Source organism: Rousettus aegyptiacus, unplaced genomic scaffold (genome assembly GCF_014176215.1).
Source record: "Rousettus aegyptiacus isolate mRouAeg1 unplaced genomic scaffold, mRouAeg1.p scaffold_m13_p_10, whole genome shotgun sequence".
NCBI classification, from domain to species: Eukaryota; Metazoa; Chordata; class Mammalia; order Chiroptera; family Pteropodidae; genus Rousettus; species Rousettus aegyptiacus.
Window position 1 is genome coordinate 54,429,833 of NW_023416285.1, and position 24,682 is coordinate 54,454,514.

Here is a 24,682-nt window from a genome sequence, read left to right on the forward strand (position 1 = left end):
GGTGGCCTGAGCTGGGACAACTAGTACTGATCTATCTTAACCTCCACTCATGAGGAATTCCAGAGAACTATGAAGCTGTTCCAGAATTTGAAGTCACATGTCAATTAAGTTCAGAAAAGTTCTCTAAAATGCAGTTTACAGTCAGTAAAAGTCACATAAGTACTCTAAAAAATATAGCATATTGATTATGCTTTTGGAAAGGCTACCTGTTCTGGGGAAGAATACATAAAAGACAGAAAAGTCATAAAAGATGGAGAGACTTTTACAACATCTCCTAAAAATAAGTGAATCATGATCTTCCCAACACATTAATGCCCTTTTCTCATTAGAATGTGGAGCCCGTCAGGACCTAATGACATTGTCTGAAGAGAGAGTCATAGGAGGCACCAAGGCTGAGAACGGAGACTGGCCGTGGCAAGTCAGTCTACAGTTGAATTACATTCATCATTGTGGAGGCATCCTGATCAGTAACAAGTGGATCCTGACAGCAGCTCACTGCTTCAAAAGGTGAGGCCACAGCTACTTACCCATCTGGAACAATTAAGGGAGACATATACATGAGAACTCTGCCCATATCCTCAAGACTAAACATGACTAGATTGAGTCAGAAACAATTTAATGCAAAAAAAAAAAAAAAAATGAGTATTTTATTCCTATTTATGATAGCAAAAATTTTTTTTCTCCTTCAGCTTGATAATTCATTCTATGTCTCTGTTTTAGATAATAGTATATGATTAAGGCAAAGAACAAAGAATTAGATGTTAGTATGTTTAATTTAAATCCTAGCTATGAAAGTCAGGAAATTTATTAAACTCTATAAGCCTCTTTTTTATTATTTTTTTTTTCAAATTAAGAACAATAGGTATATGCTGTTATCTATGTCTTACTGTTTCTGGTAGGATTAACATTAGGTAAACATATGTCAAATGTTAGCAAAATGAACTGTTGCAGGAAATTTGCACATTATATCATGTAAGCAAATAAATTGTAGCTGATCTCAGACTGCCCTATGCCATTGACTTATTCTTTCGAAAAACTATTAAGTATCTATTATGAGCACAATGTTATCTATTACAGAAGCTAATTAAACAAACATGGAACAAAAATAATGATCGATTAGAGAGAGTAGCATAAATAAAATGAATTTCGGCAATTTATAGAGAATTATTCACTGATGTGAATAAAGGCTATTGCTAACATTAGGGTAATAAACTGCCAGTGGATAGTAGGATACATAAACTTTTCCTATTGACAAAGAAATAGTCCTACTGCTTGTAATAGAAGGATTTTAGACTTCCTGGACCCAAACATTGCTGGGAACTAAACTCAAAAAGTTCACTCAGAAAATTGATCATGATCTGAATTCAGGTGTGTCTCTGACCATATCTATTCTCTTCTCAGACTCTTTCAATAACCACTGTCTAAAATCCAACCTTCTTACCACATACCGAATTAGATCAATTCAGACTTATTTCTTAAAGCATGAACCTTGAGCTCCACCCAGATTACATTAGTCTCTTCCCCTGGACTCTGTCTATATTTTCCCACTTATGAACATTTGCTCAATATGTTTCTTTCCTTTAAAATGTTAATATCCCTTCCAAACCTCCATTTTTCCTATAGAAATTCTGTAAAATCTTCACTATTTCTAAGAAGCCCTTTATAGATTTGAGGATACTGCCTCATAATACAGTGCCTGTCACAATAGTGTTAAATTAAGAGGGAGCAAAGTTTAATAAGACTAGTCTACTGTTTCTGAACAAAAGTTTTAGAAAGCCTCAAATTATTCTGACTTTTTCTTATGGCTATCTTAAAATAATATTTTTTTTACATAATGAATAAATTTGAAATTTCTGATATCGAGAGTTATCAAATTTCTGATTTAGAATGACATATTTATTATTGTGTCTCAGAAAACATAAGAAACAAAGTTTTAAAGAACATTTCAGTCTTCATTGTCACCTGAAAAGGCAGGGAACAGGAATGGCACTAATTGATTCAATTAATTCAATTGATTCACCCCTGACTGTGGGAACAAAAATATAAATACTTAGACTTAATATAATAATATAAATATTTGGATGTAATAAAAACAGTATTGGATCCTAAGCCTTATTCAGATTCAGTCACCAAAAGCTAAGTAAAGAGTATCACTACAATGATGGTCAGTTTATAAATTGGCTATCCAATGGTAACCAAAGAAATCCATGATTTTAAAGGCTTAGAACATCTTTGAATTTTGCCACCCCAAGTCTTTCTGTTCATTGCCATAACTTATACATGAGAGCCAACAAACTACATGGCACCCTCCTTGTAGACCTCATTGTCACTTAGAACCCACAGTGAGGATTTGTTTGGACCAGCCTTACATCAAGATTCATAGAAGTGATGAGGCCCTCATAGAAAGGAATCTTGAATTATCATTTCCTCTATGAAGCCTTCCCTGATACTCTCTTCTCTCCCCCAACTTATTCCCACAGAAAGTCACTTGTCTATCTTCAACAGTAGCCCCTATGATTTGGTAGTTTTTCTCTGTTAGTCTCTTCCATTAGTGTGTAGAGCTGCTTAAGGACAAGACCATAATTAGTTATATTTTTATTCACATAGACTCATATTACTTCTTATACAAAGTAGGTACTTTGTAATGGCTTGTTGAACTATAATTAATGAAAATAATAGTTGCCTTTATTGAGTGCTTATCTTGTACCAAACACTATTTGTCTCAATTAAGAAAACTGTGTGAGACGGTATCATCAATTACATCTTGTGCATTAAATAAACTAAGAATTAGAAATTTTAAGTAACTTGCCCTAAATAATGCTGCTAATATGCAGCGCAGCCAAGATTCAAATCTAAATCTAACTGGCTTCAAAACCATGCTCTATTCATTTGGACGAATGAAAGAAAGGGAGGAAAGCAGGGAGAGAAGGTAGCAAAGAAGAATATCTTTTAGAATTTTCACTATAAAGACCCTGCACAAAAGAAGTTCAATGTAAAAAAGTCATGTATTTGCTTGTTGTCAAAATATTTTCTTTAGTGAACTAGCATTCACTGAGAAGCTACTGTACTTTGTACAAGCATTTCCTGGATATGTAATTTTTATTTTCTGTATCAACTACATTATCTATATCTAAACTAAACAAAACTCTTAAGTGGAGTTTTATTCAACATTTTGTATTTATTCAACCTTACGAATATGTTGAGTTAATGAACTGCAGTTTACAGATCCTTATTTTCACCTGTCTGCACAAGACCTTTCTCTCATTTATTTTTTTTTAATTCCTACCTAGATTCTACTTCCACTGTCCTCCTTGCCCCTAAATGCCTCATACTAATATTTGACAGATATCTTTAAATATACGATTATCAATAGATTTATTTATTTATTTTTGGCGTGTGTGTGTATACTCCTTTAATTTATATAAGTAGCATTGTGTATGATGTCTCATATTGTTCCTACTGTTTTGGTTCAACCCTTGGAGTTTTAATCTAGTCCACCACTGAATCCACCATGTTCCTTTAACTAGTAGTTTGCTCAAACTTCCCACTGCCACAAAGAGCATGCATACATACACACATACCTTAATATGTGCCTTTCTATAAACTTTTGAGAATCTTTGAAATATGTATGCAGAAGTACATATGTAGTTTGCCAAATGTGCTAGAATGCTTCCCAGAAGTTAACAACCAGTAATGCAAAGAATTTGAATTTCTCCTCCTCACCAACACAATATATTCTTTTTTCAATTTTTGTCACTCTTCTGATTATATATTAGATGCTCATAATTGTTATAATTTCCATTTCTCAGCTTACTAGTGAGTTTGAGTATTTTGTCGCACCTATTAGCTGATTAGGTTTACCCTTCAATGAATTGCCTGTTAATATATTTTACTTATTTTATAATTATTTTTCTGTCCATTTATTAGTGGTTTAAAGACTTTTTCTGTATTTTTTACATAAGTTTTAGAGAGTAAACATTGCATGTATTTTCCTATGCTTTCCCACCCATCTGATAAACCCGGATATGGTATACTGAGTTTCGAGTCCACGAAATTCATCAATTTTTAACCTATGTTTTGTGTTTTTGGGAGTATGATTAAAAAGCTCCAATTTCTGGGCCACGAAGATAATGCCCTACATTTTTTAATATTAGTATGGTTTCACTCTCATATGCTTGCACACGGGCACTCTCGTTTGCATGTGTGCTCTCTCTCTCTCTACACACACACACACACACACACACACACACATGCGCTAAAGTCTTCAAAAAGCATCGCATTTAGCACAGAAAAATCATTTCTTAATGAAACAGAAGCCCTTATCATCACTGCTATTTAAATGGAGCTTCTGGCTTAAGACAAGGAAAGGGGGAAAAACTAAGGATTGGGTGAAATGAGTTAACATTAAAGTGGACATTATTTCAGACTTCTTAGTTGTTTGGATGGATGTAGGAAAGGGAGAAATCAAAGAGATTTGTGTTATATTAGTTATCATCAAAGTATCAAAATATTCTCATTAGAGCATAAAAACATCAAGATGTTCCCCAATCTAAGACATATTTTGTAAAATCTTTGTTTCTTTAGAGAAATGATCACTCATGGTACCAGTAAAGAGTTAAACTTTACTAGCCATGTAATACAGAAATATATAGCAAAGAGAGATTTATTAAATAGTTCTTAGACAGTGGTGAGGTGTGACAGACACAAAATCCAAATATCTGAAATTCTAACAAATTTCTTATTCAAATCCATGTTTTTATATATATTTTTTTTTTAGCTACACTGATCCTCATACATGGACTGCCACCTTTGGTATTTCTACAACATTTCCTACACAGAGAATAAGAGTAAAGACTATTTTAGTCCATAAGAATTATAACTCTGCGACTCACGAAAATGATATTGCGGCTGTGCAACTTGACAGAGGAGTTGTCTTTACCAAAAATATCCATAGGGTATGTCTTCCAGAGGCTACCCAAAATATTTCACCTGGTTCCACTGCTTATGTAACTGGATGGGGATCACAAACAAATGGTGGTAAGTGTCTCGGGAAAAATAAAACGACAACAACAAAACTTCCTGGTACTTCTCATACAAATAAATAAATATATATAAGGGAACACCTGAAGGACATGTTCTATGGACAGAATCATTCTATATTCTGGTCAGCCTAAACTAGTTATTCCTGAGTTTCCCCAGCAAAGCAAAGCAATGCCCTTAGAATATATGGAGAATTCTCAAACATGGTAAGAGCGAAATGTAAAATATAGTGATTAAAATTATGAGTTCTTCAATAATGTAGAGACTCTGTAAGACGCAAATGACTTCCATATAAAGAAAATAATAATTTTTTAAAAGAGGATTGGCTAGATATCAATAGCTATTTAAAGTATTCTGGGATAAAATGAATCCTGCCTTGAGCAAGAAACTCTAAGTGTACATAAGCATTTCTCAGACCTATTTAGTGAATGAATAAAATGGAAATAAATATGAGGGCAATGTGAGAACAAAGAGGGCCAAGGGGAAAATAAGAGTATCAGCCAGTGAGTGGAAGAACAGCATTAACAGTGTCATAGGTTTATATCCATGTTGTAGATGTCTTGCCAAGGAATAATACAAAGATTTAATTGTCCAAGAAAATATTTTGTTGTGTTCTCATGACCCAGAGTAATTTTATGGAGTAGATAAAATTTGTGTCTATAACAAAAATGACAGTGCCATTTTTAGGGAATATCAATATAAAATAGATTAGTTCTTCAGTCTTGAAACTAGACTGATTTCTCTTTTGTTGTTATATTAAAAGTTATTCAATATGTAACTTTCCAATTCAAAGTCAGTCAGCAGATAATTTAAATGCCAGTAGTCAATTTTAAGGTATCAGATTTATTTTTCTCTCAAAGTCTAAGGGACATCACAAAGCTAAAGCAAAAAAAAAATGTAGAAGCAGAATGAAAACTGATCTGTTTAAAGGGGTTATCCTTCTCTATTATATGTATCTTTGCTGAGAAGAGACTCCTAAGTACATCTTCAACAGCCTTCTTTACTGAATTAGAAATAATGTTTGGAGTACATTTATTTCTTTTCATATTCATCATAAAGTCACTAATTTATATACCTTGAAGTCTATTTGTTTTCTGCTTTCTGCTAAACAGGCAACACAGTTCAAGATCTACAGCAAGGACGGGTCAACATAATAAGTAATAGTGAATGTAATGCACCAACTAGTTATAATGGAGCAGTCTTGCCTGGAATGCTATGTGCTGGAGTACCTAAAGGTGGAGTAGATGCATGCCAGGTAAGTTCAAGACAATGTTATCAATGTCATCATTCAAGTTTATAAGTACTGGCATGTGATACTGTGATAAACATAGAGGTAAATTATAATACACAGTTCTAATCCTCTAAAAGTTTATGATCTAGATTTTAGAGATAAAAATGTTTTATGAAGTTGATTTGTTATGAAGAACTAATTCTGAGCCTACGGTCACACTACCTTGAACAAGCCCAAACCTGTCTGATCTTCGTTGGGCCTGGTTAGTAGTTGGATGGGAGACCACCTAGGAAGACTAGGTACTGTAGGCGCAAAAATTAAAAAAAAAAAAAAAAGGGGGGGGGGGAGATTGTAAGCTGACAAGGTCCTTGCAATCCGTGAGGTCAACCAAGGATTGCCTTGCCTAAAAAAATTTTTAAAAAGAAAAACTAATTCCGAGAAGCCAAATTACAGAATGTTTAATCATCTGAGCTCAAGAACCAGACAAACCTGGGTTTGAATTCCTTAACCTCTATAATTAATTCTTTTATCAATAAAATGGGATTGATAATAATAATATCTAATTCTTTAGGTACTACTAAACATTAGATGGAGATTAAATATGTCAAGTGCATACTAAGCAACTAAGAAATCTCAGCTATCAGCTATTTTTCTTATTGTTGTTAACTAGACCATAATCACTGACACTAATAACTTTAATCTCAACTTTTTAACCACCATGAAGGTTTAAATAAATTAATTACTTATCTAAGAGTCACAGATAATAATTGATTTTAAAATATAAATAACACCTTAATATCAGCACCTTGAAGATAGAAAACATACCAAAAGTTTAGTTACTTGAGCCATAATAAAACAGTAAAAATAAAACAGCCTTTAATTTTCAACCAAATATAAAAACACAAACAATAAATATGAAATTCCTTAAAAGTAATTAGAATAAGATTTTAATACTAAAAGTTTTTATTAAATTATCTAAACTGTAGTTTAATTTTTTAATAGATTTTATTCCTATGTCTGAAAATCAGCCCCATATATTAATAGCAACTACTACTTAGTATCAGAAATTACATTTCTGGAATTAAGAAAAATCAATGTTTTAATAAGAAATCTGACACTGTCTTTCTGGGAATTGTATGCAAAATAATCAAGTTTATTCTTTCCTCAAACATTACTGACTTTTATGTTTAGGGGTTACATTCATTAAAAAAAAAATGTAGATAAGTAGTAGTTCTTACGTAGCTTTTGTGAAGACCCCAATCCATGTGCACTTTCCCCCCAAATGAAATATTTTTATTGACTGCAAGTTGTGTGTAGGTGAGAGAAATTGTTTATAAATTTTCAAGATACTGTTTATTACTCACTGGCCTTTGTTCCCTTAAAATGGAGATGTCTTTGTGGTAGGAATGCTTCTTACTCTCCTTCCTATATCTTTCTTATTACTAGCCCCCTGACAACAAATTGTCTACTTTCATCATGTTTTTCCAAATAATTCACCAATCAAATAAACAATACACCTCTACATTGACAATTCCAGATCTACTAACAGTGTTTTAGAACTGACTTATGGATATGCAAGAGTATAAAAGCATGTTACTCATGACTTACTCATGACGCCTTTTGCCTTCTGTATATACAAATTCTGCTCTTCCCCTAAGCCCAGTTCGAACTTTAACTCACCATGAAACTTCTCCTATGTGTTCTACTCCAAGCCTCACTGTTTCAGCTGAAACACTATAATGTGTAGATTTTGTGCCTCAAAAATAAATAATACTTTACATAAGAGCTCAGAATATCCTATTCATCTCTGTTCAAAGAAAATGTACAAATTACTTTCTATTTATCAGACACTGTACTAGCACAACAATGTGTTCCCTCCACTCAGCAAAGCAATGGTGAAGAATGGAGAACACAAGCTCAAATGTCTGCACTATTAGGCTGTGAATCTCACCAGCATAGGAAAAACATGTTCCTCTTAGTTTAATATTTGCTTGCCCACTCTTGGTAAGACATTACACAGAGAAATTCCTTACTATGGAAGAAATAGTAGCAAAAATACAATGATGAAAAGGTGCCAAGAACTGGTTGAGTGAAACATTTATGCACAATCTAAAGAAAGCAGGTGCCAATCAGGTGGATGCAGTGCTTGCCATGCAAGCTGGTGATTCACATACTGACCCTTCTTCCCATTTGGACCAATAATTAAGTAGATATGGAAGGATTAGCCACTAAGAGCAGTCAACTAAATAGCAAACTATTCTAGAAGCACACTTGGTAATAATAGCTGACATTTATTAAAACCGATTATATGCCAGGTAATACTCAAAGTGCTATGTGTGCTAAACTCATTTAAACACATAAAAACATTTATAGATGAGGACACTAAAGCACAGGGATCTATTAAATAGCTTACTTAAGGTCATATATCTGTTTAGTCAAGGATTCAAACCCAGGCTATCTAACTCCAGAACTCACAAGCTTAACCCATCATGCAGCATGTAAGACCTATACTAAATTTGTCTCCTCAACTAGAAATTGTGTGCACAGATATTTGTTGATTAATTTATTTTTAGAGTTGGTTGGTATTCTATAAGGAGTATTTTACTCATTTCCATATAAATTTCTTTCTCCTTTTTTCACCATGCAGGGCGTATACTGTGAATAGGAATACAAAAGAGACTTCTAAAAATTCATTCATTCAACAAATATTTTCTTAGTATCTCTTATGGGCTAGAAGCTTAGGATACAGCAGTCCCTGGAATAGGTATGCTCCTTGCCTGATAAACCTTACAGAATAGTCAGAAAAACAGACACTGAACAGGTATCACAAATGCAATGAGTGTTGCAGAGATGTGTAGCTGCTACAATGAGGAGAACTGACCCATGGGAATAAAAGTTCAAACAGGCACACAAATGTGCTTTGTAAAATAATGAAGAAGCAGTGAAAGAGATACACACAAGATGTGAGAACCAAGACAGTGACAAACTAACCTAATCCAAAGTTAGAAGGGGTAGCAGGGATGAAAAAAGGCACAGGTGGTCAGGGAAGGTTTCCTGAAGAAGGTAAACCTTGGGATGAGTGGCAGTCAACCAGGCAACTGAGGGAGCGTGGGAAATGTGCTTCTCATCTTCTCACGCTTGCTGTAGGAATGTGTGTTCTTGGGAGATTCTGATAATTTTCACATGACTTGGTATATTTTAACAAGAAATGTCAGACTAAATTTATTTATTGTCATAATGGATATGAGTTCTGTCATAGAAATAAACTCCTTAGTATTTTGATGTCGTCTTCACGTTTAAGTAATCAATCGCTCTCTTTCCTTCAGGGTGATTCTGGTGGCCCACTAGTACAAGAGGATTCACGGCAGCTCTGGTTCCTCGTGGGTATAGTAAGCTGGGGTGATCAATGTGGTCTGGCAGATAAGCCAGGAGTGTACACTCGAGTGACAGCCTACCGTAACTGGATAACTGAACAGACTGGAATATAGTGCCTCTTTGCTGCAAAGTCTCTATGCAGGTATACCCATCTAAAGCTCCAAAACTACTTTTCAGCTGCAAAAGAAACTGGAAGTGCCCTATTCTAACATCCTGTTATATAAATATGATTCACAAACACTATTTGATCTTATTACTACAGATTTTATATTTTCTCAAGAAAACCATATGAACGTTGCATAGTACTGTTGCTATGTGCCAGGGGAAAGAGAAAATTAGTTACAGAATTAAGAATTTTATTATAGTTGTATTAAGTGATAAAGTAAGGGAAACAAGTACTCAAGAGTGGATAGTAGGGGGTCCTGGACACATCTGCGAGGTCAGAGGTGTCTTCTCTAAAGAAATCTCATTTAAGCTGATAAGTGGGCAAAATATTGAAACTTCCAAAGAAAGAAATAGTAGAATAATATTCAAGATGGAATAACATGAATCAAGAAAAATACTATATATTTGAAATTTCTGCTTACTCAATATTTTATGGGTAGTAAGTCCTAAAATTAAATCCATGAAGTCATTGTACACTCCTACAGCAATTTTTATCCTGTAGGAACATGCTCCCATAGGAACTAACTGATGAATTTAAGGCATTTAAGATCAAAGCTAAAATAGTCATTCCTCAACTAAGATCCAAAGAATCATAATTTTCATGACAACTTCTATTAAAAATATTTTTCATTTATATGAAAGAGAGAATTTATTTTGTCCATAGAGAAGCTTATGAAATACACATACGTGACTTTCTCAGGTAACTTAAACTACACAGAGCTTCTTTACAACTAAATAAGAGTAATTTTAAGAACTTTAGCTCACCAATGGCAATTATTTTTGAGTTTAAAAAACTTTAATACCTAAATCCAAATAATAAATTGAAAGTCATGAGTGAAAAAAAAATATGAAGAGTTGGTTTGCAAAGAGAAAGGTTAATAAATTTCAATAAAAATTTTCAATAAAATTATCCTGGAGAAATTTTTTCTCTCTCTCCCTTTCTTTCCTTCTCTTACACACATATACACACATACATACACATTAAATTGAATACATTACAATTTAATGGCACAGTAGTTTATATAGTCTGAATTATGAATGTTACTGAATTTTTATGGGATACTAATATAACTAAAGCGAGGTTATGCATGATCATCTATATGTCAGAGCTTCCTTCTTCTAACTTAACAAAAGCATTGTGATGAAAATTTCTTGTATTTCATCATATAAAATTGTGAAGAGACCTACACTGAAGCCATTTACTTTTAAGGAAAAGAAGTTGGAAATTAAAAAACTCTTGGTAAAATGTACAAATTGTTGGTTTACCTTATTTCAAATAAATTCTTAAAATCATGTCCCTGCCCAAGTATTTATGGAAGTTATGATTTATGAAAGACAATCCAAAATAATTTATTTAATTGCTTCTCCAACAAGAAAACTGCCAACTGGGCTCTAAAGGCTTGGCACTTTCTGCTGCCTTATAATCAAGCCCTATAACTAAAGTGAGCATACAGCTTGACACTCCCTGGCTACACCCTGTGAGGACAACGTTAAACTGGTGGTTTAGAGAGTGCCTCAAGGGGAGTGTGTGTGTGCCTGAGTTGGTGTGTTTGTAAGTGTGTGTGTGCATGTCCCATCACACAATCTTAAACATATTTTTGTTTATTTGTATATGTTGAAAGCAATATAAAGGAAAGTACCTATTTAGCAGAAAATAGAGCAAACTCAATTTATTGAAGAAAAGTATTATTTAGCAAATATTCATATTTTTGAAGAGATATTTGAAAACCAGAAGAACATCTATTTTAAGAAAGCTTTATTATTATTATTATTATTATTATTATATTTTTATTGTTTAATGTACCGATGAGTCTCACTTTCCTGATAGCTAAGTAACTCCATGATGGCAATTTTGAAAATTTATGGGTGGGGCAGTGATTCATAAATCCTTTCAGTCCTTAAAAAGTCACTCTGGAAACTGGCAGAAACTTTCTAGCACCCTGATTCAGTGCCAGAAAGAGTTAGAAATACCAGGGAGAATCCTATTCAGCATATAGAAAACACATAGATGAACCAATTTAAAAAAAAAAAAATGGCAAAGTGAATATTTGATGTTCAAATTGAATCCTTCTGAGTTTAAAATAGTGAACAGAAGTAATGAGTCAGAATTACTCAAGAAAGTTTAGCGCAAACAATTGACTATTTTTTGTACTTGGAGGTTTTAATTATACAGTGTAGATCATTCACTTAAAAAAATGTATTGAGCCTATGTTCCAGGCTTTCTACTACACATTGATGAAACTAATATAAACAAGACACAGTCTCTACCTTTAAGACCCTCAGAGAATGCTGGTGTTGACGAACATATTACATACCATGATAGAAGCAACAATAAAGAGTAGAATATTTATTATAGGGTAATAAAAAAAGGGGGTAAGTCCTAGAAGACTCAGGGAAAATATTTTATAATAATATCAAAAATGAGTCTTCCAGAGCATTAATTTGCCATGAACCATACTAATTACTCCTTTCCAAATTCTTAGAAAGGAGCTAAGAATTTATATTATTCATCTAAGTCTGTCATAGGCTCTAATTTACACAATTCAATTCCTGTTTTCCAATTTGATAAACATTAAATGATTCAAAAAAGTCCAAGACATATTTTCTTTATATTTTTCTTATGTTTACACAATTCAAATCTCAAAACCCAGTCCATTTCTAATCACTTTCCCCACATATTTCTAGTAATTCATTTCTATAAAAAATCAGTTGTCTTTTGAAGAATCAGGTCCCTTCACATAGGAGATATTTAATCAGAAACTGGATGATCTCCAAAAATGTTCTGGAAGATTTTGAAGCAGGAAAAGCACCTCATTCCTGCTCACACTCCACATTAGTATTTCAATAATTGTATTATTTAAATTTTTATAACTCTATTAGGATTGCCTATCAATGTCAACATTCTTAATATACTAAAACATTTCTAGTGTGCATTCTTCTATTTAAATTTAGGTTCCATTTCTTCTAAAATTATTAACTTTCCTAAACTATAAGTTTTTGAAGATAAAAAGATACATATAGTCCCATTTTGTAACAAGGCAAGCTCATAGGATTTAGAGAGATTGTTAAACAATTGCACTTGCAATAATAAAATAAAAGTGACAATATTTTAAGTAACAAAAGGGTACGTGTGTGTGTGTGTGTGTGTGTGTGTGTGTGTGTGTGTAAATAGAATACTTGGAATAGACCTTAGAAAGATACTTAGAGAATCAATGTCTCCAAATTTTCTTTGCTGGTAATTTTCAACATTTTTATTTTTAGTCTCCCTCTTTGAAAGATATAAAATTAAGATTAGCATTCTATAGCCTTTATAATTTGCAATGCATTTATAAAGAAAGTCCTGAAGTAAACATCACATAATATTCTAAATATTTTCAATTTTATGACAGCAGCAATTTAGTTTACTATTTTTATTCTAATAGTCAGGAAAAATGGTCAGGGTTTCCAACCAGCTGTTTCTTTACTAGATTTGCAACTAGGGAAAAATGTTCAAATTTAGTGGCTATGTCTATGACTTTGAGACACTAATGTTTGTTCAGAAGAGATAAATTCATTAAATCCCTTGGATATTACTAGATATTTAGATGTTTCAATTATAGCAGGAAAATGACAGAATTTTGCCTAAACAACTTATTTCACCTAATTTTCTGGTGGATCATCGACTCATAATTTTAAAAAATGGGGTTTTTTGTAGGCATCCACACTAAAGAGAAACTTTAACATTATTTCAGAGCCTTACAGATACATTTCTAGGTGGAAACAATATAAAGATAAACTTCATCAATGGCAATGGTAACTATTAGCATAACTGTGTTCTACTGTTGTGTAATATTTTCACCTTATTATCAGGCATTTTTGCATACTGTTATTTTAAGAAAAGAAAGGAATAAGGAAATAAACTCAACTCATAAAGTAATCTAATGGTCACATTTAGTTGAAGTAATAGGTATTTTCCTTCAAAATGGTTTAAATTCTATGCAAAAGATCAGGGAAGTTAATTAATGTGACTCAGTTTACACAGTAGGAAAAGTCAAAAGACAAGTAAATTACTTGTTCTCTGACTCAGACCAAGGCTCTTCATCACTACTCACCACCTCTCACCAGCAATTTATACTATTCTTCCACTCACTGAAGAACCATTATGGGCCTTGGGCAGTGTTTCCATTTTCTTTCCTATAAAGCTGTGAAATAAGATTCCCTACTTCATAGAGTTTTACTTCAGGTAAATAAGGAAATTTGAGCATTTTGTATAAAACAGGCAATATAAAATTTTCTTATGAAGGAAAAGATTTAAAAATAGAATAACTGAGACAATAAAAAATATTTTAAGTGCAAATTTTTGCTCTGAAGATATATAACCACATAATTTATTTCACAACCAGCCATGCATTCTAAAAATCTATTTTATATTTCTCCTTAATTTCAATGATAATAAGCAAGACTTTTTTTCTAAAGCTCTAAATCACATTTTAAAAAGAAGCACCACTCTTTAGCAAAAAGTGCAAAATTGTCTTGAATTTAGAATTTCCAATCTTATTAGGTAAAGGATTTCAGTTACCCTCAGTCTGGTTGGGTAGTTACATAAAGGCTGTTTTCTTTTTTAAAAAAATGAATTGCATTTAAGCTCCTTTTCAGAATCCATGCCAAGCAAAACCTGATCAGGAAAAATTAAGTGTGAAAGCTTCAAAGTTCATATTCTCTCGTTATCAACATTTACATTTTCTCATCAAGTGAAGTTAACATTAAACCTCTCTTTTTACACACACAGATCAGGCTTTTGCTAGTGAAAAGCAAGAAGTTTTCATTAAAAAAATACTGTCTGGATCTCTTTGTTTTGTAAAAATAAAGCATATCTGCAATGTCATAAAGCGAGATTTCGTTACATGATTACGAAATTCATTTGGGTAAAACACATGAAGTAGACAACTTCAACAAATTCTAACAACATAATGAAAATGTGGTAGTTAACATTTTCAAGCCTACCCTACTATTAAATCTATAGACTATCCAAAACTTCTACTATCCTATCTGTTAAAACTTGCTCCAGATAAAATAGTTTTATAAGGATATCCATTTTTACTGCCAGGAGTTTGGCTAGGATACTCCCATATAAGCAAATTTTCTGGGTTACTCCAGTTATAAACTGCTCTCACTCTCTTCAACTGACCAATTTTGAAGTTATACTTCAGCTAATATATTTTAATTTAAAACATACACATTTCCTCACTAACTGTTCTACATTGGGGGTATTTTCTTTGATAAATAGAAACCATGAAAGCAAAAGTTGCCTTTTTCCCCAGGATTTTTAAAGAAAATAATGTATGACAATAAACCAAGCAAAGGTAACACTCTAATACCATTATTATTGTAACCTAACAATACTCAAATATCTTATTAAGTTAGTCAGGTTGCTTCCCACCGCCAGGCAGCCTAGATTTGGTTTTCACTGAGTAAAGAGCAAACAGTTGACTCGCTCATTCCCAGCCAACTGCTTTGCTAATGTATTCATGCACACATACACATGCGTATCTGCTTAATATTGCTGACTATTTAACTCTTGAGATTATATTACAGAACTATGAATAGCTGTTTGTTGATTCTCCCTTGAGAGACCATTTGCTCAGGTGTCCAGCATACCATACATGTCTTACATGTTAAGGAAAAAGTACAAACTATGTAAAAAAAAATTCTCATTAGCAATAAGTAAAAGAATAAACTAAAATTTCATGCAAAAAAAAAATCATGTTTTCTTATAGATAAAAATCTAATCATTGAAATAATGGCCTGAAATAATAAGAGTAATAAGAATGAAAGATAAAATAGTTGCTATTTATGAAGCATTTGCTAACCAGTAGGCCCCTGTGTGACAAAGCCAGGTGACATGTTGTTATTATAACTCTGAGAGAAAAAAAACTAAGGTTCATTGAAGTAAATGTCTAAGATCACAGAGCTGGTAACTTATGGAGTTGGGATTTAAAGGTAGATTTTCAGATTTTAAAGCCTTTGTACTTATCCTTTAGAAACTAATTATTAAAATGATTTTAATTTTTCATATTATTTTTATTTTTCCAGCTCTCTAGATTTTCAACCTAAGAATCAGACTCTCTAAATACAATTACCTCTACATTATAATTATAGTCATGTTTTCACTAGTGCCCTCCACATTATGGGAATCATCACGCTCCGATGATCAAGATTTTCGAGAATTATTATGTACTTATTATCAACAAATACACACTGGCTTTAATTCAAATTGGAACCTGTGGAATCATCACATTCAAGTGGTCTAGAAAATTTCTTTATGTTCTTCCCTATGTCTTTCTAGACACATTCTCACTCTCAGCGTGATGATACACAACACATGCCTCCCTTTGAACTATGCTGCTTCCACCTGTTCCACATCGAATCTGGTCTATTTTCCTTTCTTTCCCAGGCTCACATATGCCCACAGCCTGTGTCCATAAAGCCACTTACATATATAAGCATCATCGCTGTAACCACCTATTTTCTACATCCAGGCCACAATTGCTACTTCTGGATATTTTCTAAACTTCCAGCCCTTGGGAATGATGGAGATGTCTGCACAGGGGTAGAAAAACTGGCTTCTCCCAAAATCTGTGCTACACTTTTCCAACAATTACTCAACAATAAACAGTCTTGGGAAGGTCCAAATCCTCTTGAAAGATCTCTTGAACATTTTATTCAGCTTGTACTATTTATTTCTTCCTTAAAATCTCCAAACTCCTCATTTTAATAAAATGTTCTGTTTGGGCCTTGACTTCTCTAACTCTAAGAGCTGACAATCCTAGGAACTTGATGCATCCCCTGCATTCCCCCTGGCCACTGCCACCAATGTTTAACTAACTACCTCTTCTGAAGGAAAGAAAACTAAAGCTTCCATACATATCAATGCAATGAAGACATGCTGAGAGGATGAAAGTATAAAGGTATTGGTAAAGCCTGGTAAAGTCTTCTGGGCTTTAAGTGAGTCAGAAGTAGTGTTCTACTATGATTTTTAAACTACTGTAGCTTTTTCTGTACACATGTTTAACTGAATCAAACACTGTCTGCAATTCCTATTCTCCTTTCTACTTCTAATGCTGTCCCCTAAATTGATACCACTCATACTCATTATAAGCCGTTTCGTCCTCTTGTGATGATTTACGTATCCTTTTGGGGTAATTTTGCTAAAATTTTGTTTGTTCTGAACAGATTTAGGATGCAAACTTGCTTCTTTTCATCCTTAACTATACTACTTTCTCTCTACTTTTGAGAGAGCAATTTAATAATAAAAGTATAAATTTGAACTGTCAAAATCATAAGTTATAAAAACAGGATTATAAAAAAACAATATTAGCTGCAAAGATATGTATATACCACCTATTTAGATCAATTTTAAAAAATTCAAAATTATTCTACAGATTTTATGATCCACATAATTATGTTATTCTGGTAAGAAAGAAAAAGAAAGAAAGAAAGAAAGAAGGAAAGAAAGAAAGAAAGAAAGAAAGAAAGAAAGAAAGAAAGAAAGAAAGAAGGGCGGGAGGGAGGGAGGGAGGGAGGGATGGAGGGAGGGAGGGAGGGAGGGAGGGAGGGAGGGAGGAAGGAAGGAAGGAAGGAAGGAAGGAAGGAAAGAAGGAAGGAAGGAAGGAAGGAATTCTCATTTGATTTGTAACTCTTATCAGAACAAGGAAACTTTTCTAAAACTCTGAAGCTTTTTACAATTTCTTCTCTAAAAGTTTTCTATTTAGAAGACTTGTCAAACTTGTTTTATATAAATTGCCTGTAACTTAATTTTTTTCCAAACTTGTCTCAGGAAACATCAATTGCAACATAAAATTCCCTTAACTTTATGGTAACACTTGCTTATGGCACGAGATTAAAATGAAGATTCCTTTTCTTCCCCACCAACTCTGGATACCCAGAGGTAGGTGTGAATTTTGATTCTTTGTAATTTCACATAATCCGAGGGATAAAAATGTCTGTGTAAAGACATGTAAAGTCCTAATTGTAGGATTCTCCTCAGTGGTAGGCATTAAGAAAATTAGAAAATAAGAATAATTCTCTCATAAGAAAGTTCTCTCTAATTAGAGGGTTTCTTTTAATCTGTCTCCTCCAAAAAGATTTATTATGCTCCTTTAAAATGTTCTTAAATTTTAAAAGTAAAATTGAAAAAATTAAATACTTTAAAAGTGGATCAAATAAAAAGGCTTTATAAATGAGTCAAAGCAATAGGAAAAATAAGAACTAAAGTGCCTATAATTTAAAAGAATATTTTTCATAATAATATTTGCCTCAAGTAGACTTGAAATTATCCATTAATTAAAAGATTTACTAAAATGTGAATATATATAATTCAAATTACATACATATATGGGAAAGTTCAATAGGTTCCTATATGTTGACATACTATATTTTAATTGTTCAGGTAAGTTTTTAACACTTAAGAAAGCAAGATTTATGTACATGTGTTAAGCAATCAGGTTTCTTATGGAACTCAACCATACTGAATGATATAATTATTGAGACTCAGAAGACAAAAATATATAGCATTTAATCTTATTACATCACAGATTTCCCATGAAATTTACATAATCATACACAGCTTTCCCATGAAATTTACATAATCATACAACACACATATACAAACTTTTTACAAAATTCCCATAGGATTTAAGTTTTCAATTAAGTAAAATGTAGTTGACTTTTATCTCAGAATTCTCATTATGATGCATAACAAATAAAGACATTGAGTAAATGTTTGTTGAATAAGTAAATGAAAGTTAAAAAAATTAAAAGGAAAATTAAATTTCTTCTCATAGTGGATGAAGAGTGTTGTCACAGGAAATTTTATCTTATATGCAGCCATTTTTTATTATGACTTCCAAAATCAAAACACATTTGAAAAAAATCTAGAGTGCACTTGTTCTAAACTAGACAGACACAAATATTTTCAAACACATACAGCTATGGAACTTAAGATAATGATATATATTCATAAAAATAATCACATACACATTAACAAAAATCAAAGAAAGTATTCTTATGTAAGAGTGATTAGAAAAATTAAGTAATTTTAGTTTTTATGAGTTAGACAATTTTTACAAAAACAGTTAAAGTATGAATTATCAACAATGAGTATATGCATATATATTCATTAACAAAATTCCTAATACTGTTTCTCAAATTATTGCATGTATTCTAGGATTACCTTTTAAACTAACTTATTGGTATTCTAAATAAAAATTTTGACATAGAACAATGTCTTCTTAAAAAGCTTACTTATTATTTAAAAGCCAATAAAATTTCTTCTTTCTAAGTCTTTTTAAACATTGAAATATCTTTATGTTTTATCTTTTGTGTTTTTATAAAATTTCTCCTCATTAAATGTTTTTACTTGAAAACTGAAAAGTACATAACATATATTTTATACTTACTTTTAAAAGATCTGTTTTTAAATTTCACAGGAAATATTAAAAATGGCTATAAATAAATAAGCCCCCCAAAATGTTCCTTCATTGTAAAAGAATGCATTGTGTAAGCAACATTATAAGAATGAGAAGTAATTAAAAGCTTTTAAATATTAGCAACTGCCAATAATCGACATCAATTTTCACTTTCTCACATTCTCTTCCAGGTCTCATCTAAATATATGTATATATAATTTTACTTGGTTTATAATCATAACTGTTGGTTCTCAACCTGGCACCCGTACACAGAGGGCAAGGAGGAACAAAATAAGATTCAAACCACTCCAGATTGGTAGGTGGCAGATTTAATAAGCAAGAGAACTTACTTAAGCGGCTTGGTTTGAGAGGCAGCAAAAGAAGATCTTTGGACCTGCTCGCCAGAATTTAAGTTTGTATCTTAACTGAGTTCACTCACATATTTAGTCCAGATTGCCTCAACAGCACATTGTTCTCTCAAGGCTGCATCTTTGAAGATGACTCCTACCATAGGAATGATGGGTGGAATTTACATAGCAAATGCAGGGGAGCAGGTAAGGAGCCTCTGATTGCCAGAGTCCAGCTCCTGCATCAAAGCATGGTCATGTCCTCTCAATGACCTCCTCCAACAATATATAAAATGATATTGTATTCTGCCTTATTCACTTTATATTTTAATGTCATTTTATGCTGCTTCATGATAACTATTTAGTTTACAGGTCAATGCATCAGTTAATACTCATGTCAAGCCAAAGGTTTGTTGGTTGATTTTTAATGATAGCTTTTAAAGTGGACACTTAGAGTTCTAATAAGAAAAAGAGAGGGAAAAAAAGTAAAATGTAGTTAACTTTTGAACAACAAGGATTTGAACTGAACTGGCCAATTTATATGCAGATTTTTTCAGTCTAGGTGGCCCTTCCTATCCTCAGGTTTCACATCTGCAGATTCAACCAATTGTGAATCAAAAACAGTATTTTTGCATGCCCAATCACAGTTTCTCAACTGCAGTTTCCCAAGCTCAAATTGAAAATATAGTTGACCCTTGGACAACGTGGGGTTTAGTGACCAATCCCAGGGCAGTGGAAAACTCACATATAACTTTTGACCTCCAAAAACAACTACTGTCAACCCTTTGCATCCACAGATTCAACCAATTACAGTTGGGAAACTACAGTCGCAAATGTGAAAACACTGTTTTCAGTGCTGGGTTGATTGAATCCACTGACACCAAGCCTGCAGATTCTAGGTGCCACTGTTATTAATTGGAAAAGATCAGTGTATATTTGGATGTGCACAGTTCAAGTTCATGTTGTTATAAACTGTATTGTTTTAAATCCAAGGTTGTTTGAATCTGCTCTGTGAAGGACCATCTGTAGCTTAGTGTGGAGAGAGTCAAAAGTTTTATGATTTTTGGACTGGGTTGGGGATGAGATCAGTGTCTCTACCTTTCCCACCCCCATGTTGTTCAAGGGTCAACTATACTTTTAGTTTTTGAAATTGTTCTAGTGTATATCATCATAAATGTTAGATAAATAGAGAAGACACTTTCAAACACATAAAATTATGGAATTTAAAAGGAAACTTAGAGTTATGATCTCTGTATAATCTCTTTCAATGGTATCTTCCATATAATTTTTAAAGCTATCATCCTGTCTTTCCATGATACTTCTAAACACCTAATTGCTGAAAAACTAAAACTTTTATGAAACCCCCTTTTTTTCATAACTTAAAACTGCTTCTTTTTTAAGCAATACTCAAACTTGCTACTCTAACTGGTATACTATTTTCTTGCCATAAACTCAGGTATGCCCTCCAAAAAAGTAATTTTCTTAATTATATCTCTCTTTCAGACCCTTGTTCTGCCAAATGGTTATATCTATAGGCTCTATTCTCAGTAGATGTAGTCATTTCAGGGTTTTCTTAGACAGCTTGGGATTTTCACAGGCAAGTTACCATCTCTCTCTCCCTTCTCTCAGTTTCAGGTGACCTAGCTAACATAGTGCCAAATCACTGGGGCTGAAGGGCTAATCTACGGTCATCATTTATCTAGACTGTCATTTTCTGAGGCGCGTATTGTCCAATCTGCACTGCAGGCACTATGAGCCCTCCACACTTGTCCTCTCAGAAGTCTGGATTCTCTTCTTTGACTCAGATTCAATAGATCATGCTAACTGCTGGTACAGTCCCCAACAGGTCAGCCAGTTTTCTCACACATTCATTTCTGCACATTTCTTAGAGGCATAGAATAAATGGACCATTAGCCTCCATTACTCTCCATCACCATCAGACTCAACAAGGCCATCTCAGACTTTCTCTGCTTCTATACACTATGAAGTCTCTCTACTCAAGGGCTTAAGCACCATGATAGCACAAGGAACTCAGCAAAGTTGTCACTTTCTCACTTAAAATATGATGGGGGACATGAGACCTCTCTATTCTCATCTCTCTTCATGCTTATTTGAATTTCTATTTCTGCTATAACAAGTTTCATTTGATGACAGTAAGCTCAGAATGCTGTGTGACAACGTGAAGGGAAAGAGTCATAAGACGAAATGAAATTACCAGAAATAAAAACAATTTTAAAATGTTATTTTAAACATTTGTTTTACTTTCAGAAAAAGAAAAACCTCACAAAATAGATCAACATGATAGTGCCTCAAATATTTTATCTCAACTATCATGTTTTGCCTTAGTTCAGTCCTTGTGAGAAAAATATGTCCAGTTCCCTCAACCACTCTTTCTACGGTTTCCAGCTATTTCATGATTTCAGCTTTTCTCCACTGGTCTTACACTATCTTATCCTTATTTCCCTGAAACTACAGCACCCAGAATTGCATATAGTACTCCAGATATGGTCTAATCACTGTGAAAAACAGTGTGAATACTACTTTCTGTGATTTGGAATGTATGCTTCTTATTACGGTCAGCAATTGGGGAACTTTTTTAAAGCAGCCGCATCATACAATTGGATCATTAGGTATTTGCACTTCTGAAAAACAATGTTTTCCTCATTCTGGTTTAACTTTATTTCAAAACTATATCACTAATATGCAAATATGCATTCTCTTATCATGCATCTTTCCCAGAATTTTACAATTTCACTTGTTAGTATTACTTTGATTTGGACCCTATCTTGATTTTGACCCTGTCATTTCAGCTACTCCTACGAAAACATTTTTTCCTAAAGTGTTGATTAAAATATTAAATAGAACAAAGCCAAAGAGGAGTATATACTAAATAACTTTAATTGGTTCTTGTCCAATTAGTAACACTAAAGTTGTTTAACAAGCTAGGAAGTGATCTATCATCACACAGTTCATTGTTTGCTATATGATACACCAGGGTATCATAAGGTGCCTTTGTTAAAACTGTAATTTCAAAAAAGCATTCACGAAGGTTGTTCTCGACTCCTTAACTCCCCATATTTAATCAGTCATTAAATCATATCAAGTCTCTTGACTGAGTCTAGAAATCTCCATCTCACTGCCTTATTTCAAAGCCCTTGTACATAGCTGAGTTAAAAAAAAAAATTGCTGTTTTCTTCCAACTCCATAGTTTAATCTCTTTTCCACATGACAAGCCATAGTTACTTTAACGAAATGTCAATCTAATAATATTTAGACTCTTTGTTAGTAGCGCATTGCTCTACAGTAAAGTCCAAACTCCTATATAGTCTAGCAATCCTTATAGAATCCCACCTCATCTGTGTCAGCTTCCCTTCCTCCCTCTCCCTCTCTCCCTCCTTCCTCTCTCTCTCTCTCTCTCTCTCTCTCTCTCTCTCTCTCTCTCTCTCACACACACACACACACACACACACACACACGCACACAGCTGCACCATCTAGAGCTTGGTCAAATTACATGGGAGTAATTTTCAGTCACCCCAAATTGCAATGCTCTTTCTTGCTTTTTACTAGGCTGATTCATTACCTCCACCTGTCAGAATATTATATCCCTATGTATCTTTCAGGACTTGGATCAGATATCACACCCTCTGAATATTCTTCTCTGACCTCCTCCCACAACAGTAGGATTTGGTTTCATTCCCATGTTCACATAGTGCTCCATGAATGTTCCATCTAGGGTTTATTTTGATATGTTTTAATCTCCAGTTTATTTGACTGCCTTCGTTGTGAGATTATGTTCATTTTAAGGTATTATTTCTAATTCTATAATTTGTATAGTACTAAAGCCATAGTAGGTGTGCAACACATTTGTTGAAAGTCTTTATTTTTTCAAGAGCAGTTTTAGGTTCACAGCAAAATTTAGAGGAAGGCATAGAAATTTCCCAGACACTTCCTACCCCACATGTGCATAGCCTCCCCTATTATTAACTTTGCTCATCAGAGTAGTACACTTGCTACAACTGATGAACCTATACTGACACATCGTAATCACCTCAAGTCCATAGTTCACCTTACAATTCTCTCTTGGTTTTGTACATTCTATGAAGTTGCACAAATGTATAATGACGTGTATCAATTATTAATTATAGTATCATGCAGAGCATTTTCACTGCACTCTGTGATTTACCTATTCATCCTTCTCTCTCCCCCAACCCCTGGCAACCACTGATATTTTTACTTTTTCCATAGTTTTGTCTTTTCCAGAATGTCATATAATTGTAATCATACAATATGTAGCCTTTTCAGACTGGCTTCTTTCACTTAGTAATATGAATTTAAGTTCCCTCCATGTCTTTTTATGGCTTGATAGTTTATTTCTTCTTAGTTCTGAATCATATTCCATTGTCTGAATGTACCACAGCTTAATTATCTAATATTTGTTGATCAAAGAAAGAAAATGTATCCTATATCAGAATACTTTTTTCTTGATTGTCAAAAACTAGTCTAAGATGATAATTCAGGAAGTTTCTCATTTGATTTCTAGTCTTATGCACCCCAAATCCCATGTAGATTTTGGTGGATCATCCATGTGTTTATGAGTTTCAGATGATAAAGCAGTATATCTGAGAAGCCCGCATGGAAGAACTAAGGATTGAGCTAAACTTGAAGGATAAAGTAGGATTTACACAGGCAAATGAGAGGGAGAAAGACATAGTAGATATTTGAAGAAAAGGAGAAAAGCATAAAGACTGGAAAGCTCAAATAAATTAAAGTGAAATTTTTTAAGAATAAAAAAATCTAATCAAAGTCCTATTAATAACTGATACAAGAATGCCATAATGATTCTCTTTCATTCTAATACAAATATGATTTTTCTGATTATCTTTCTCTTTACATGTTTTGGGAAGAAAGGAGATTGCATAGGTGGAAGACTAAACCCACTTGATCTTATAATAAGGTTGAGCCTCTTTAATAAAGACTGTTCCCCAAGGAAGCATTCTGCCCCAGTATAAGTGGATTCTCCCTTATCACTGGTCTGTCTCTGGCCTCTGGCAAATTCTCTCTCTTCCATGTGCTTAA

General features: G+C 33.3%; 1 protein-coding gene across 1 annotated transcript in view; it reads left to right on the top strand.

The window, feature by feature from the left end:
• The window catches only part of TMPRSS11D (transmembrane serine protease 11D), a gene marked incomplete at its 5' end in the record, with an annotated part of 35,209 nt that extends 25,450 nt beyond the window's left edge, over nucleotides 1-9,759 (top strand). The window contains 4 exons of the mRNA XM_036226489.1: nucleotides 330-507; nucleotides 4,778-5,037; nucleotides 6,153-6,295; nucleotides 9,598-9,759. Coding sequence (XP_036082382.1) covers nucleotides 330-507; nucleotides 4,778-5,037; nucleotides 6,153-6,295; nucleotides 9,598-9,759 — 743 coding nt within the window. The remainder of the gene's footprint in view (nucleotides 1-329; nucleotides 508-4,777; nucleotides 5,038-6,152; nucleotides 6,296-9,597) is intronic.
• Nucleotides 9,760-24,682: the final 14,923 nt, after the last annotated feature.